Below are 14,300 nucleotides of genomic sequence, written 5' to 3'. Positions count from 1 at the left end.
GGAAAACAATTGGGTATGTAGCAAAGAAGCTTCATTTTTAAAAATAGAACTGGATTAAATGTATTTTACCTTGAGTTGCTCCTTGAAAGCAAAGTATTTTCCAGAGGAATTAAGTTCATAGTTGAGTTGGCACTTCTGCTCCTCCAAGGTTTCATTATCCATCTCTCTACCCTGGTTAGCCACCTGTTTTCCAAACATCCTGTGATATTCATCTAGAATGGCTCTAGAAATGTTCTTGATCTGTGTGTGATAGTCACTCACCGCCTAGGAAAATATTATGCCTGGTAAAAAGGTGCCAAAGAGGTCAACATGTAGAATGAAAGCCTAAAACTTAAGTATAAATTGCCTTTTTCTTCCCAGCTCATATTAAAGAAAGATTAAACACTGAATATTATTCATTGCATGCTACTTATTACAAATAGAACCAGAAAGGAAAATGTGTGAAACATGAGTTGTCACCACTTCTGGAGAACAAATTGAAAGTTCATAGCTAATTTTCAAATGAATGTACTGGTGCACTCAACATCTTATTAGTTATAGTTTCATTTGGGTTTGGCACTTGCTTTCTGAGCTCCTCCTGTCCGGCGGGTAAGAGGTGGCCTTGGAGGAATCATTTCCTTCACCCTGTATCAGAAAAAAAAAAAAAAAAACAAAAAAAACTTATTCTCTTATTTCTAACCTCCAAAGAGCCTGGATGGGGGAGATATAAAATCTGTTCCCCCATCCAACTAAGCACCATGCTTTTCTTTCATGTAAAAGCCCCGACATGTGAATCTCAGAAAATATAAGGATAAGGCTATAAACTAAACAGGAAAGAAGCAACAACTTTGTGAATATTTGAGTTTTACTTCTGTTTTAGTCCTGACTTTGCCCCTATATATATTAAAATATGTGGTGTGTACAATAAGCTCTTTATTCATGACTGGAAAGAAATAGGTGTTATAATTTTAGGTACTCAGTATTTAGAAAAAAAACTTGGAAATTTTAAGTGCTACATGCAATCGAATGTTTTCTTTCCTCTAGATCTGAGATTTTAAAAGTTTACTCTTGGTCATTAAAAAATTGCATTAAATTTGCAATAATGATATCAGACTTTATAGTGAATAAGAAAATATATTTTGTCACTGTCGAACTATTTATGACAAAAATTTACCTTCCATTTTCAGGAGACCTATTAAGAACAGAAAGAGAATTAAACTACAACTCTTCCATCTGAATATAAGTTTCAGGACTTGTACTGAAATATATTGTACTGCCATGAGGTTTGCAATCAGATTCACAAATTCTATTTTTCTTTCATAAGACCTATATAATTACAAACCTCTGTTCATAATTATCAACTTTAATTTTATTTAATAGGTTATATAATCACATGATTTAAAACTTAGGAGAAACAATACATAATAAAATGTTTCCTTCCAAGTTTGTTGTCCAGTCACTCAGTTTCCTCTGCAGAGATAATGCTGTCTATTCATTAATTCAAAATATATACTGATGCCAACTATCTGACAGGCTCTTTTATTAGGTGTTGGGAAAAAGAGCACTAAAAACAACAGATAAAAATACTTGTCTTCATGGAGTTTACATTTTAATGAGGAAAGACAATGAACAAGACAAATAATAATGAAGAATGTGTTAGTGATTTGTGCTTATAGAGGAAAATAATGCAGGAAGCAGACACTCTGAGGACTGGTGGTGGTGGAATAAGGGGAACATTGCACCAGAGGCATCACTGAGATGATAACATCTGAGTAAAGAATTGTGTGAAGTGAGTAATCAAGTCATATAGATATCGGGGGGAAGAGAGTGATAGGCAAAGAGAACAGCCAATTTAAAAGCCTTCCTGCAAGAATGTACCTGACATGGAAGATGAATAGCAAGGAGACCAGTTGGTTAGACAGAAAATGCAAAGTTGCTGCAGAATATGTAGGCACTGTAGGAATTTTTACTATTATTCAGTATGATGCAGGTAGTTTCTAAATGTGAGTTACATAAGTCCACTTTCATTTTAACAGTCATTATTGAGTACAGTAATAAGAATAAGCATGCTCTTAATTTAAAAAAAAAGAAAGAGTAAACTTCTCAAATGTCCATCATCTGAAGAATAGAAAATTCAAATGTAACATATCTATACAATAAAATATTATTCAGCTTGATAGCATTCTGTTAAATGAAAGAAGTCAGTTACAAAGAGAGATAAAAAAGAATAATCTGCAAATACTATAAGCAATTGTATTATCAACAAATTGGACAACTTGCTAGAAACACAATCAAAGCACTATAGCACAATATAAAAATAGCTTTTAAAAATCACACATTCTTATGGACCCTCCCTGGTGGCACAGCGGGTTAAAGCTCAGCACTGAGAAGTTAAAGCCACTTCAGCACGAGTTCAAACCCCACCCCAGGGGTGATCCACATGGCGTAGCAGACCTCTCTTGACCCGCCTGCTGTTCCCCTCAGCAGTGTGCTTCATTGATCTACCTGTTCTGCTCCCCACTCTGTCTCTGGTGAATCCTCTCACTGCCCCTGCACCTCTACCCTGTACCCCAGCTCTGTATGCATAAATAAATAAATCTTTAAAAAAAAGTCACACATAACTTATATACGATTTGGTTTGGGGTGTGTGTTTGATATAGGGACTTTATCACAGCTCCAGAAGGATACATAAAAAGATGTAAAAGTGGTTATCACTGAATGAGTAAAAATCTTGGTACTTTTAAATACTTTTTTGATTATCTTGATTTTCTCACAATTTTGTAATGGTCTATATATTTATTTGGTCACATGAAAAGTTTTTTTTTTTTAAAAAAAAAACAACTACCTTAGGGTGAGGGGAGATGAAAAACTACCTGATGCTCAGCTCAAGGAAAATTACATTTATTAGGACAAACTGATCTCCTTTTATTATACCAGAATTGTTTTTACAAAACAATTATGAGACCCATTGCTACAAACCTTCTGGCTAGCTCTTCTGGCATTCGTTTTGGAACCAAGGCTTTGTCTAACTGAATCTCCAACACGATGTATGTCCCTGCTTCTACATATTGCTGTAAAGACATTTTTCTCTAAGTTATTCTTTCCAGAAACACATATATTTATGAAAACATTTTAGTAGCACATTATATAATGAGAAAATTGGTTATACACTCAAATATACAGTGTGATCTCCACTGTTAAAAGGTTTTTTTTTTTTTTTTTTACATAGAAAAATAGCAACAGTAGTTCTCTTTTAGGAAAAAGGGAGTTTCAATATTACTCCTGGAAACTTCTACACAAGGTTAGGCCATCTTTCACTTGTTCAGTACTTTTTTTGAAACTTCTACCCCAGGTGAGGTCATCTTTCACTTGTTCAGTACTTTTTTGGGACTATTCTAAGTTCTTTCATCCATCAAACCTCTTTCATGGATCCAACAGATATATTCTCTTTATAACATTCTTACATTTTCACTTAAAATCTCCTTACCACCGTCTACCAACTGCAAACTGATAGGCATTTCTACCCAGATATTTGTCAGTATCCAAGATGCAATATATGCGAAGCTGAACTTACCATTTCCCCATATTAACCTCTCATTTAACTTTTCTTTGATTGTTGTCGTTTTTCTAGAAAGTGAGCCTTGAAATCAATTTGAATTATTTTTAATGTTTCTTTCTCAATATACAAAAGCTTTTCAATTTCACATCTTGCATCTGCAGGTTTCTGACTTCACTTGTTTCAATGCTTTCCAAATTTCAAACTATGAACACTCATATTTACTATAAGAAAAGCATATGGAGCCTCCCTGGTGGCATAAGGGAGTAAAATCTCAGCACTATGAAGATATCTACAGCCACTGCAGCACCAGTTCAGTCCCCAACCAGGGAGCCACATGGCAGAGCACACCTCTCCTGTCTCACCCACTGCTCCCCTCAGCAGTGTATTTCAGTCAACCTACCTGTTCTGTTCTCCATTCTTGTCTCTGGTGAATCCTCTCACATCCCTATACTTCTGGTCTACACCCCAATTCTTGTATGAATAAATAAATCTTTTTTAAAAGAAGGCTATGGACTGATTTCTGAAACCCCAACTTCAACATCCTTTGTACTTCTGTCCTGAAACACACACAGGTCCTATTTCTATGTGATTCAAAAGTTTAACATGAGTCTCCAAGATACGTCTTAAAAGTCCCACATGAGGGTCTTCCCTTGTCGTGCAGCCAGTAAAAGTGCAGCACTTCAGCATGAGTTCCATCCCCCCCCACCCTGGAGGTGATCCACAGGTGACCCACATGGCACAGACCTCTCCTGATCTGCCTGCTGCTCCCCTTAGCAATGTACTTCATCAGTCAGCCTGTTCTGCTGACTGTCTCTGGTGAATCCTCTCACCACCCCTGCACCTCTGGCCTGTACCCCAGTTCTGCATAAATAAATAAATCTTAAAAAAAAAAGTGACTCATGATTATAGAATGAAGCCCAAACTTTTTAGCAACACTTTCAAAGTCTTTCTACAACCCAACTCAGCCTTTCATCTTTCCCACCTCCTTCTAGAATCCCTCCTTTCTTTTTATTCCTTTATACCATACACTGAGTTAACTCAATCTGTTTCACTGACCAGACTATTGAGTGTCTTGAGGACAGATGAATAAGCTGCAGATAATGCACTGTGCATCCTTATAGTGCTTAATAAAGTAAAGCTGATAAAAGACTTGACTTTTTAATGTTGGAAAGAACCTTAAAGTTAATCTAGAATCCCTTCATTTTATAAAGTCTCAACAAGACAAAGAAATTTATCTAAGGTATAGTAACTCAGATAATGAGCATTTTTCCTCCACATTTTCCATTACTCATGCTACTGTGCTCAATAAAGGACTGAGTAGTTCTAAGATAATTTCCAACTCCTTATGCATATTTACCTGTCCTTCTGGATTATGGGAGAGAGAAGGTTCTTCCAAAGGAGTATCTGAGCTCTGAGATTTTATACTGGGTGCTTGCTAAAAGAAAAGAAACACACCCCAAAATGAATTTTACAGTCTTCACAATGTCAGGAACAAGGATCATTGCTGCAATTAAATTAAAGTGACATAATTCACCAAATGAGAAATCAGTGTAAGTTTCTGGAATGCAACAAAATAAAATCATCATCTCATGAACAGCCTACCATATCCCCAGGTCTAGATTTCCCTTCTAATTCCTTTTCCTTGACTGTTTTATCTTCTTTAAGATTCTTAGGAACAGGTGGTTTGGACAATGGAGAATTAATTCCTCCTACTTTATTATTCTGAATCAAATGATGACCAGTATCCCGAAACAAGCTTGATAAACATTTGGTCTGAAAAGAAACCAAAAAATATAATGACTCACAGGCAAGTGAGACAAACTCAAGAGAAACCCAGATTAGTATTTAACATCATTTAGCTTTCTAGATAATTTCAATAATTATCTAGATAGTTCTCATAGACTCAGAAACATGGGGGAAATGAAAAACTTTATTGTACTGCCAAATTTGTTGAATGAGTGAAACCACAAAAAATTATCTGCATACTCTATTATATAAATTGTCAAGAAGAAACTTTTCAACCTGGCTTGAGTTGGTAGCTCATAACTCTTGTTACCAGAACACTTTCCTCTGTGACATGTAACTTCACATTAACTTTCAGTGGTAGAATTTATTTATGTACATGAAATATCTATCTAATTACCAATTACAATTACCATTGTAATTGTCAATTACAACTAGAAGAGTAGGGTAAATTTAAAATTCAATGTAAAAACTCTGAATGGGAAAATTCAAACTATAGAACAAATGATTGGGAAAGTTTTAAGCAGCATGCATGTTGTTTAATATAATTTCATAATAAGAACATATGTTATGCTGATTAATTTATGCTGAATGAAAGAAGATAAGTGGGAAAAAAGGAAGAGGAGGAATAGATACAAGGAGATGAATGAAGATTAATGGGACATGAGAAAATGTGGGAGGAATAATGGATACTTTCATTTTCTTGATTGTAGGAACATTTTGACAGATATACACCTGTATTAGACATTTTAAATTGTACATTTTAACTGTACAGTTTACTGTATGTCAGTTATACCTCAATAAAGCTGCTAAAAATACAAACCAAAATATTTTTAAATTATAAACATTAACTATTCTACCATCTCTATAGTAAATACTGTATTTCAGAATCTAAAATGCAAATTTTTCCATATGGGAAAAATTTTTCCATATGGTTAAAAATGCAAATTTTAACCATATGGGAAATGAAAGCATTTTTGTATAAGTGGTATTTGCAATGTGTAGTCATTTGTGTCTGTTTTCTTTCATTTATTGTTTTTGAAGTTCATCCATGTAACAGTATGTATCAGTAGTTCATTCCTTTTCTCAGGTTTATTCATGTTATCTTTAGAACAACTTTAGTGAGATTAAGCCACATTGCTTATAATTCACCATTTAAATTATACCAAAAATTCAGTGATTTTGAGATGGTACTTTATTTTTAGTTCATTCTTTCACATTCCTAAATATTACTTCCTTTTATAGCCATGGTATATTTTATTAGTTCACCAGGTAAGGACATATAAATTTTTGTGAATTTTTGTCTATTATAAATAATCTGTTGTAAACATTCAGATCCATGTCTTTGTATAAATAGAGGTTTTAAGTTCTTTTTGGTAGATTCCTAGGAATAGTTTGCTGGGTTGTATGTTAATTTTATAGTCAACACAGCTATTTTACATAATTGCTCTATCAAGTATTAAGTTGACTATTGATATATTCATTTTTAAATATTGGTTCATTTTTCCTCCCCTATTGCCATCTATTTTTTTCCTCCACCAAACCACCCATGCCCATACCCCATCTGCCTCCCTCCCTCATTTCCTCCACTCTTCTCTCTACATCATCTAATAACCATTATTATCTTTTTGCCAAGTTCAAGTTTTTATTTCTCTATTGTTTGTGCACTATTGTTGTTTTGGTGTTTATATTCTGCAAATATGTTTAAGTAAGTGAAACCATCCAGAATCTGTCTTTTACTTTTTGACTGATTTCATTCAACATAATCACCTCAAGGTCTATCCATTTTGTTCCAAATGTCACTTTCACCTTTCTTCACAACTGTGTAATATTCTTTTTAATATATGCTCCACAGTTTCTCTTATCCATTCATCTATTGAAGGGCACGTGGGTTCTATGATTTGGCAATTGTATAATTTTACAAATTGAGTAACTAAAGTTGACAGAAATTTAGTCACTTGCTCAAAATTACCTAGTTAGTAAATGGTAGTTTCAGAAATCAAGCTAGAAACCTCTTGAAATCAAAACCCCCAATTTTTAGAGCATGATATAGTTTTCCCCAGATCACCAAGAATAACTTCATACAGGAAAGTCTGGTACTAATTCTGCCTATTCCCTTAAAATGGATTCCTAGAAATAGAAATAGTGTGGGAAATAATGTTTTGTTTGTTTGTTTGTTTGTTTTAAAGATTTATTTATTTACTTATACAGAACTGGGGTATAGGCCAGAGACATGGAGGGTGAGAGGCTCCACCAGAGACAGAGAGGGGAGCAGAACAGGCAGATGGATGAAGTACACTGCTGAGGGGAGCAGCGGGCGGGCCAGGAGAGGTCCGCCACGCCATGTGGTCACCTCCGGGGCAGGCGGGGATCGAACTCATGCGGAAGTGGCTTTAACTTCTTAGTGTGGTGCTTTAACCCGCTGTGCCACCAGGGAGGGCCCTGGAAATAATGTTTTTTTAATAAATACTGACAAAAAGTTTTTTGGACATTGTTAGTACTAATTTATTCTTCCAGGGGCACTGAATGAGTGTTGTTTTACCATACTCTTGCTATACCAATGAGCACTATCACATTTTAAAGAACTGTCTAATTTTCCAGGTAAATACATACTTTATTAATATTTAAAGTTGTATATCCTTCATTACAAATAAGGTCAAATGTTTCTTGTTTATTTATTAGTCATTGACATTGCTTCTGTAAACTGCTACTTCACATTAAAAATACATTTTTAGGCCCTTCCTGGTGGTGCAGCAGGTTAAAGCACAGCAGTAAGAAGCGAAAGCCACTTCTGAATGAGATCAATCCCCGCCTGCCTTGGAGGTGATCCATATGGCGAGGTAGACCTCTCCTGAACTGCCTGCTACTCCCCTCAGCAGAGTACTTTGTCCATCTGCCTGTTTTGCTCCCCACTCTGTCTCTAGTGAATCCTCTCACCGCCCCTTTACCTCTGGCCTTTACCCCAGTTACAAATAAATCTTTTAAAAAAAATTTTAAGTATATTTTTATACATATTTGACAAAGTGTTTTATATTTTAGGAATAATAGCCATTGTCCTTATATTCAAATATTTCCTCCATCTTTTCAGTACACTGTAATTTTATTTGTGATGTTTTTCCTTGCATATTAAAAGCTTTCATGTTTTGGTAATCTAAACCTTTTCCTTTATATCTCTCATAGAACGTCTTGCCTTAATTCACATCTTTAATGAACAGCCACTTCTATTTTTATAGTTTTCACTTTTGACTTATTGTTCCCAGTTTTGGACTATTCATGTTCATAAAATTAAGTTCCAATATCAAAAAGAGTGAAAGGCTCTATATTTAACATCCCAGTATACTAACTGGTTCCAAATATCAATTGCAAAGAAGTATATGTTAAAGCTATAAGTAAACACATAGTAAAGGAAAATTAGGATGATACCTTCTACAAAATTCCTTTTACCTTTTCATAGACTATATTGTCTAGATAAGGGTAAACATGAAAAGCTCCCCTAATCCTCTTCACACCTGGATACAGCAATGGAACCATATTAACATAAGCCACACCGTGAAATGAAAGTGGACTTTCATCATCAGCCTAAAGAAAGAAAACCAGAGCTGTAAGTACTATTGAGCAACATAGCAGAAAGTATGAAATGGCTTTGAGAACAAGCCATGCTTCTTAATTAGTTATGTGATTTTGGATCAGTTACATAAACACTTTGGATCTCCATTTACCTTCACAATGGGACTACTAATACAATATTACTGAGGTAATTAATGCATATAAGCAGTGGTAATGAATAGTAAAGTTGGTTTAGCAATTACTCAAATTAATTGAAAGCATATATGTCAAACTAAAAAGGCAAGTTTACCATGTTGTTCCTTAGGAAAAAATAAAACTGTAAAAAACACTACCAACAAAACTTAAAAATCAGAAGCTGTGACTTTTAGCTTTAGTTCAGAGATTCATATAAATGAAAGGGGCGTTACAAAGTGATGACCAATAATGACAAAAATGTATGACATCAACTAGTGGAAATGTTTTAGGTGCTACATTGAGGAAGATTCTGTATCCTTATCTGAGTTCAGAAGAGTGCTTTGATTGATTAGCAATATTTGCATGAAGGGTAAATGGCAAAAAAACTATCAGTATTTGCCATCCTTAATTTAATCTAAATTCTTGACACAAAGATAGAGAATGTCAAAATTATGCCTTAACATCATTTTCAATGGCTATATGGCTTGCCATAGAAAAACTTCTTTAGAAAAAAAAATCAATTTAATGAAAGAAACATATTTAATCCCCATAATGTTAAAGACAACCACCTTAATTTTGTCTATTCTAATAATAATTAGAAATTAGGTTTAATTTTCTTAAATATTTTATTTATTTACACATACAGGAACTGGGGTACAGACCAGAGGTGTGGAGTTAAATGAGAGGTTCACCAGAGACAGAATAGACTGATTGACTGAAATACACTACGGAGGTGAGCACAGGGCAAAGAAGGAGAGGTCTGCTGCACCATGTGAGTCACCTCCCTGGCCAGAGATCAGAACTAGTGCTGCAGAGGCTGTGGATGGTGCTGTGTTTTAACCATTGTACCACGAGGGAGGTCCCTAGGTTTAAAAGTCTTAAACTCATGAGATAATGTATTATTTAGAAATCTAAGGAAAGTTAGCCAGTGCATATTGTATAATACAAAGGGAGAAGTGGTTACACAGTAGTAGTATTAACCAAGATGCCTATTTTAAGATGAATGAGGGCCTCCCTGGTGGCACAAGAGGTGAAAGCACAGCACTATGAAACTATCTGCAGCCACTGCAGCACTAATTTGATACCTGGTCAGGGAGCTGACCCAAATGGCATAGCAGACCTCTTCCGTCTTGCCCACTGCTCCTCTCAGTAGTGTATTTGAGTCAACCCGCTTGTTCTGTCCCCCCACTCTGTCTCTGGTGATTCCTTTCACACCCTCCCCCTACTGCACCTCTGGCCTACACCCCAGCTCTTGTATGCAGCTTTTCAAAAGTTAAAAAAAAAATGACAACGAACAAAATTATTTAGGTATCTGTTGAAGTACTTAGTAGATGGCATGAATCATGATAGACTTCTGTTGATGATACAAAGCAGTTCACAATGGACCCCTCCACTCAGACAGTTTACAAATAAGCAGAAAACACCACACATGCACAAGTAAAACAATAAAGCACATAGTCTAGGCTCATCAAAGCCATATGTTTTCACAAAAGTACTTCATCTATCAACCCTAATTCTCTAATTAAAATGCTAATCAGTTTTAAGTAGGTATTCTAAAAGAAATCAGAAAGCTGTATTAGGTTATCATAGTGGCAAAATTTAATAACTTTTGACATATAAAAATAAATACTTTGTATGGTCTTACCATACATAAAACTCAATGAAGGGCTAGAAAGCAATAGGATGTCTGGGAATAAAACATAAATAAACTTGTATGGATTAGAGGAGCTAAAGTAACCAAATATCCTGGTTTGCCAAAGACAGGGCAGTTCATGAAACATGAGACTTTCAACACTAAATTCTGAAAACTACCCATCAAATTAGGAGGATTCAATGGTTTTACAGACCAATAATATTCACATTTTCCTGTGGTTATCAAATTAGAAACAGAACAACAGGTTGGGTCTGACCCAGTATTTATCACATAAGTGTTTCAAAGCTCAAATTTACTTTTTCAAGTTTGGCAGCTTTCCCTTTGGGCACAGCAACCATAGGAACTCTTGTGATCTCTACAGGCCACAATCGACAATCAGCAATTCGCTTCTGAAAACTACAAAACAAGAATGAGCCCATTACAATCATATGCAGAAGAAGAGTGAACATAATTTAAAGAGAATATTCCTCTGTTTAAAAATAATAGAATACAGTCAACCTTTCCATATCCATGAGTTCTATATCCATGGATCCAACCAATTGGAGATCAGAAATACATACTATGGAGATAGGCCTATGATGGCTGTATCTTCACTAAACACACATAGACTTTTTCTTGTTATAATTCTAAATAGTACATTATAGCAACTCTTTACATAGAATTTACATTTTATTAGCTATTATAAGGAGCCTAGCGATTAACATTTGAGGCAAGATGAAGATGGCAGACAGAATCCTTGTGTCTTCACTTCCTTCAGGGACACTGAGGATAAGCATCCAACAGAAACAGCTACATCTGGAACAGAACTGAGTAAGTGAAGACTGGTGTCTTAGCAAGGAGAGCCAAAGCTACCTTAAAAGCAAGGAAAGACTAAGGAACAGAAAGTTAAGAATAGTGCCACTTCATGGAGAGGGTTATGGCTCTTCCCTGACAGCCTCTCAGGCTCTCCTCCACTAGCTTGGGTAGCAGAGTGCATAAGTCACTGTGTGATTTTAACCTGTTTGACAGTCCAACAAGACACCCAAGTAACCAGGGACTGGGTTTGGCAGTGGATAGAGCCACACAATTGTCCCAGTTGTGGTCTCTGTCCTCCCAAGAATGCCTGTACGTGCCCTAGGAGCCAGAAAAGACACTTATCTCTCATTTCAACCAATGTGACTGCCAGCCTGTCCTTACAAGGTAGCTGCAAGAGGCAATAGCAAACTTGGTTGATTTAGTCTGCTGACACTATGTCTACCAAGCACTATTTCCTATCGTCTCTTGCATCTAGAGATAGCTAATGAGATGTAAACTGTGAAGAGCTGTGCAGTCCAGGTTATTGAGGACTAGAAAGAAACATTGTGGGCTTTTAAAGAACAAGGGCCTCTTGCACCTGAAAGGGAATATGTTTTTGCTGGTAGGACTAAATGCTCCAACGGTGTACAAACAAGGGGGGTGAAAAAGTACGGAGGCGGGGACTGTAGGATATATAAGGAGGGAATCGGAATAATAAAGGAGCTGCCATTTGCTTGAAAATCCTGTGTGTGTGTGTGCCTGGTTCTTTATCATCCCCAGCCCGTGCCTCGAGACCGTACTGCCCGGCTAGCCCGGGGCTAAGAGTAAACAGAAGTTGTCAGATCCCAGAAAAACTCTATAAGAAGAAGTAAGGTAGCCAAGATAAGTCTCTTTTTTATCGAAAACTACTCCCCTATTAAAATTTTTTTCCAGGAGCAAAGATGGGCCAAACATTACACGACATACACTTCAGCGACATCTTTAAAGATAGAGCACCCAATGCAACGATAGTGAAGGCAAGGATAAATAGATGGGGTTACATCAAGTAAAAGAGCTTCTATACAGCAAAAGAGACATTACAAAAGACAAACAGACATCCCACTGATTAGGAAAAAAATTTCTTACACAAAACTAGAGATAAAGGATTGTTCACAAAATCTACAAAGAACTTATGAAACTCAACAAAAATAAACAACCCCATCAAAAAATGGGCAGAAGAGCTAAAAAGACACTTCTCCAAAGAGGAAATGCAGATGGCCAACAAGCATATGAAAAAAATGTTCAACATCACTTGTAATAAAGGAGATACAAATTAAAATCACAATGAGATACCATCTCACCCCAGTGAGAATGGCACATCTTCAAACAACTAGCAACAACAAATGTTGGCGAGGATGTGGAGAAGAAAGTACTCTCCTGTACTGCTGGTGGGAATGCAAACTAGTACAACCACTATGGAAAACTGTTTGGGGTTTCCTCAAACTGCTAAACATGGGGCTTCCCTATGATCCAGCAATCCCACTCCTAGGTATCTACCCAAAAGACACAAAAACATTGATTCAAAAAGGTACCTGCACCCCCCCATGTTTACTGCTGCTTTATTTACAATTGGAAAGACATGGAAACAGCTCAAATGCCCAAAAGTGGATGACGTATACACAGTGGAATATTACTCAGCAACCAAAACAAAAAAAAAACACGTCTTTTGCAGCAACATGGATGGAGCTGGAGAAGATCATGCTTAGTGAAATAAGCCAGAAAAAAAAGGGAACATAAGAGATAGTTTCAGTCATAGCAGGAGTATAACACACCAGGCGAGAAAATAATAATAATAATGAGCAGCTATATACCAGACACATTTTATGGGGGTGAAATGGGGCATGGGATCAAAAACAGTGGGGGGAAGGCAATGCACTGGACTATGGTGATGGCACATGGGTGATTTGGTGATGGGAAGCCCACAGAGATTACAACTGAGATGAAAAATGCATAAAATGATGTAAAAATAACTATTATATTATTTAAAAAAATTTTTTTTTCCTTCCAGGAATGTGTATGCATAAACTGGATTGCCAACAGCCATCATGGGCTTTCTTGGACCATGAGACAATATTGTGAAAGGATGGCACACACTAAGAAAAAGAGCAAAAAAAGATTGAGCCTGCAAGCCTAATAACACTGTGGATCTGCACTTCCACAGTGAAACAGAAACAGGAACCTACCTTGGTTAAGCCATCATCACTAGAAGCCTTTATTAGCAGATGTGGTGGAAAAGCATCTCAGATCACCTTAACTCAAATACAGATAAAATTAACAAAAGTAACATTTCTTCTCACCAACAGTCTTTGTTGGTTAGAGCTATTGACTTCCTCTTCCTACCTGACCACTGCAGAAGGATCAAGATAGCAGCGACTTTCCAAATCCCAAGTAATCCTTTTTTTAATGCACTCTGCTTGGTTCCTAAATTCCTTGTCCTGTAAAATAATAAGTTAGAGACTTTTGTTCTCTCAGTGTGCCAAGGTTTTACCCTGCTCAATCTCTGAAGTATTATTTTAATGGATTTCATCAAGTACCTTTATTACTAATACTACTATAAGTACAACTACTAGTGTACTACTATCATTACCTTATACTATATGAAACTTTACTACTAATAAAGTAAGACAAATAGGGCCCTCCCTGGTGGCGCAGCGGGTTAAAGCATAGCACTGAGAAACTAAAGCCACTTCCGCATGAGTTTGATCCCCAACTGCCCCGGAGGTGACCACATGGCTTGGCAGACCTCTCCTGACCCGCCCACTGCTCCCCTCAGCAGTGTACTTCGTCGATCTGCCTGTTCTGCTCCCCGCT

At 36.4% G+C, this 14,300-nt stretch overlaps 1 protein-coding gene across 1 annotated transcript in view; it reads right to left on the bottom strand.

The window, feature by feature from the left end:
- Nucleotides 1-14,300, bottom strand: part of CFAP70 (cilia and flagella associated protein 70) — a 47,986-nt gene that overhangs the window by 21,155 nt on the left and 12,531 nt on the right. The window contains exons 7-14 of the mRNA XM_004680774.2: nucleotides 13,830-13,924; nucleotides 10,973-11,072; nucleotides 8,726-8,860; nucleotides 5,141-5,311; nucleotides 4,896-4,973; nucleotides 2,959-3,050; nucleotides 564-624; nucleotides 70-264 (exon numbers count right to left, since the gene is read on the bottom strand). Coding sequence (XP_004680831.1) covers nucleotides 70-264; nucleotides 564-624; nucleotides 2,959-3,050; nucleotides 4,896-4,973; nucleotides 5,141-5,311; nucleotides 8,726-8,860; nucleotides 10,973-11,072; nucleotides 13,830-13,924 — 927 coding nt within the window. The remainder of the gene's footprint in view (nucleotides 1-69; nucleotides 265-563; nucleotides 625-2,958; nucleotides 3,051-4,895; nucleotides 4,974-5,140; nucleotides 5,312-8,725; nucleotides 8,861-10,972; nucleotides 11,073-13,829; nucleotides 13,925-14,300) is intronic.

Source organism: Condylura cristata, unplaced genomic scaffold (assembly GCF_000260355.1).
Source record: "Condylura cristata isolate star-nosed mole 26May11 unplaced genomic scaffold, ConCri1.0 scaffold00011, whole genome shotgun sequence".
Classification (NCBI taxonomy): domain Eukaryota; kingdom Metazoa; phylum Chordata; class Mammalia; order Eulipotyphla; family Talpidae; genus Condylura; species Condylura cristata.
This window is presented reverse-complemented; position numbering and strand designations above follow the sequence as displayed.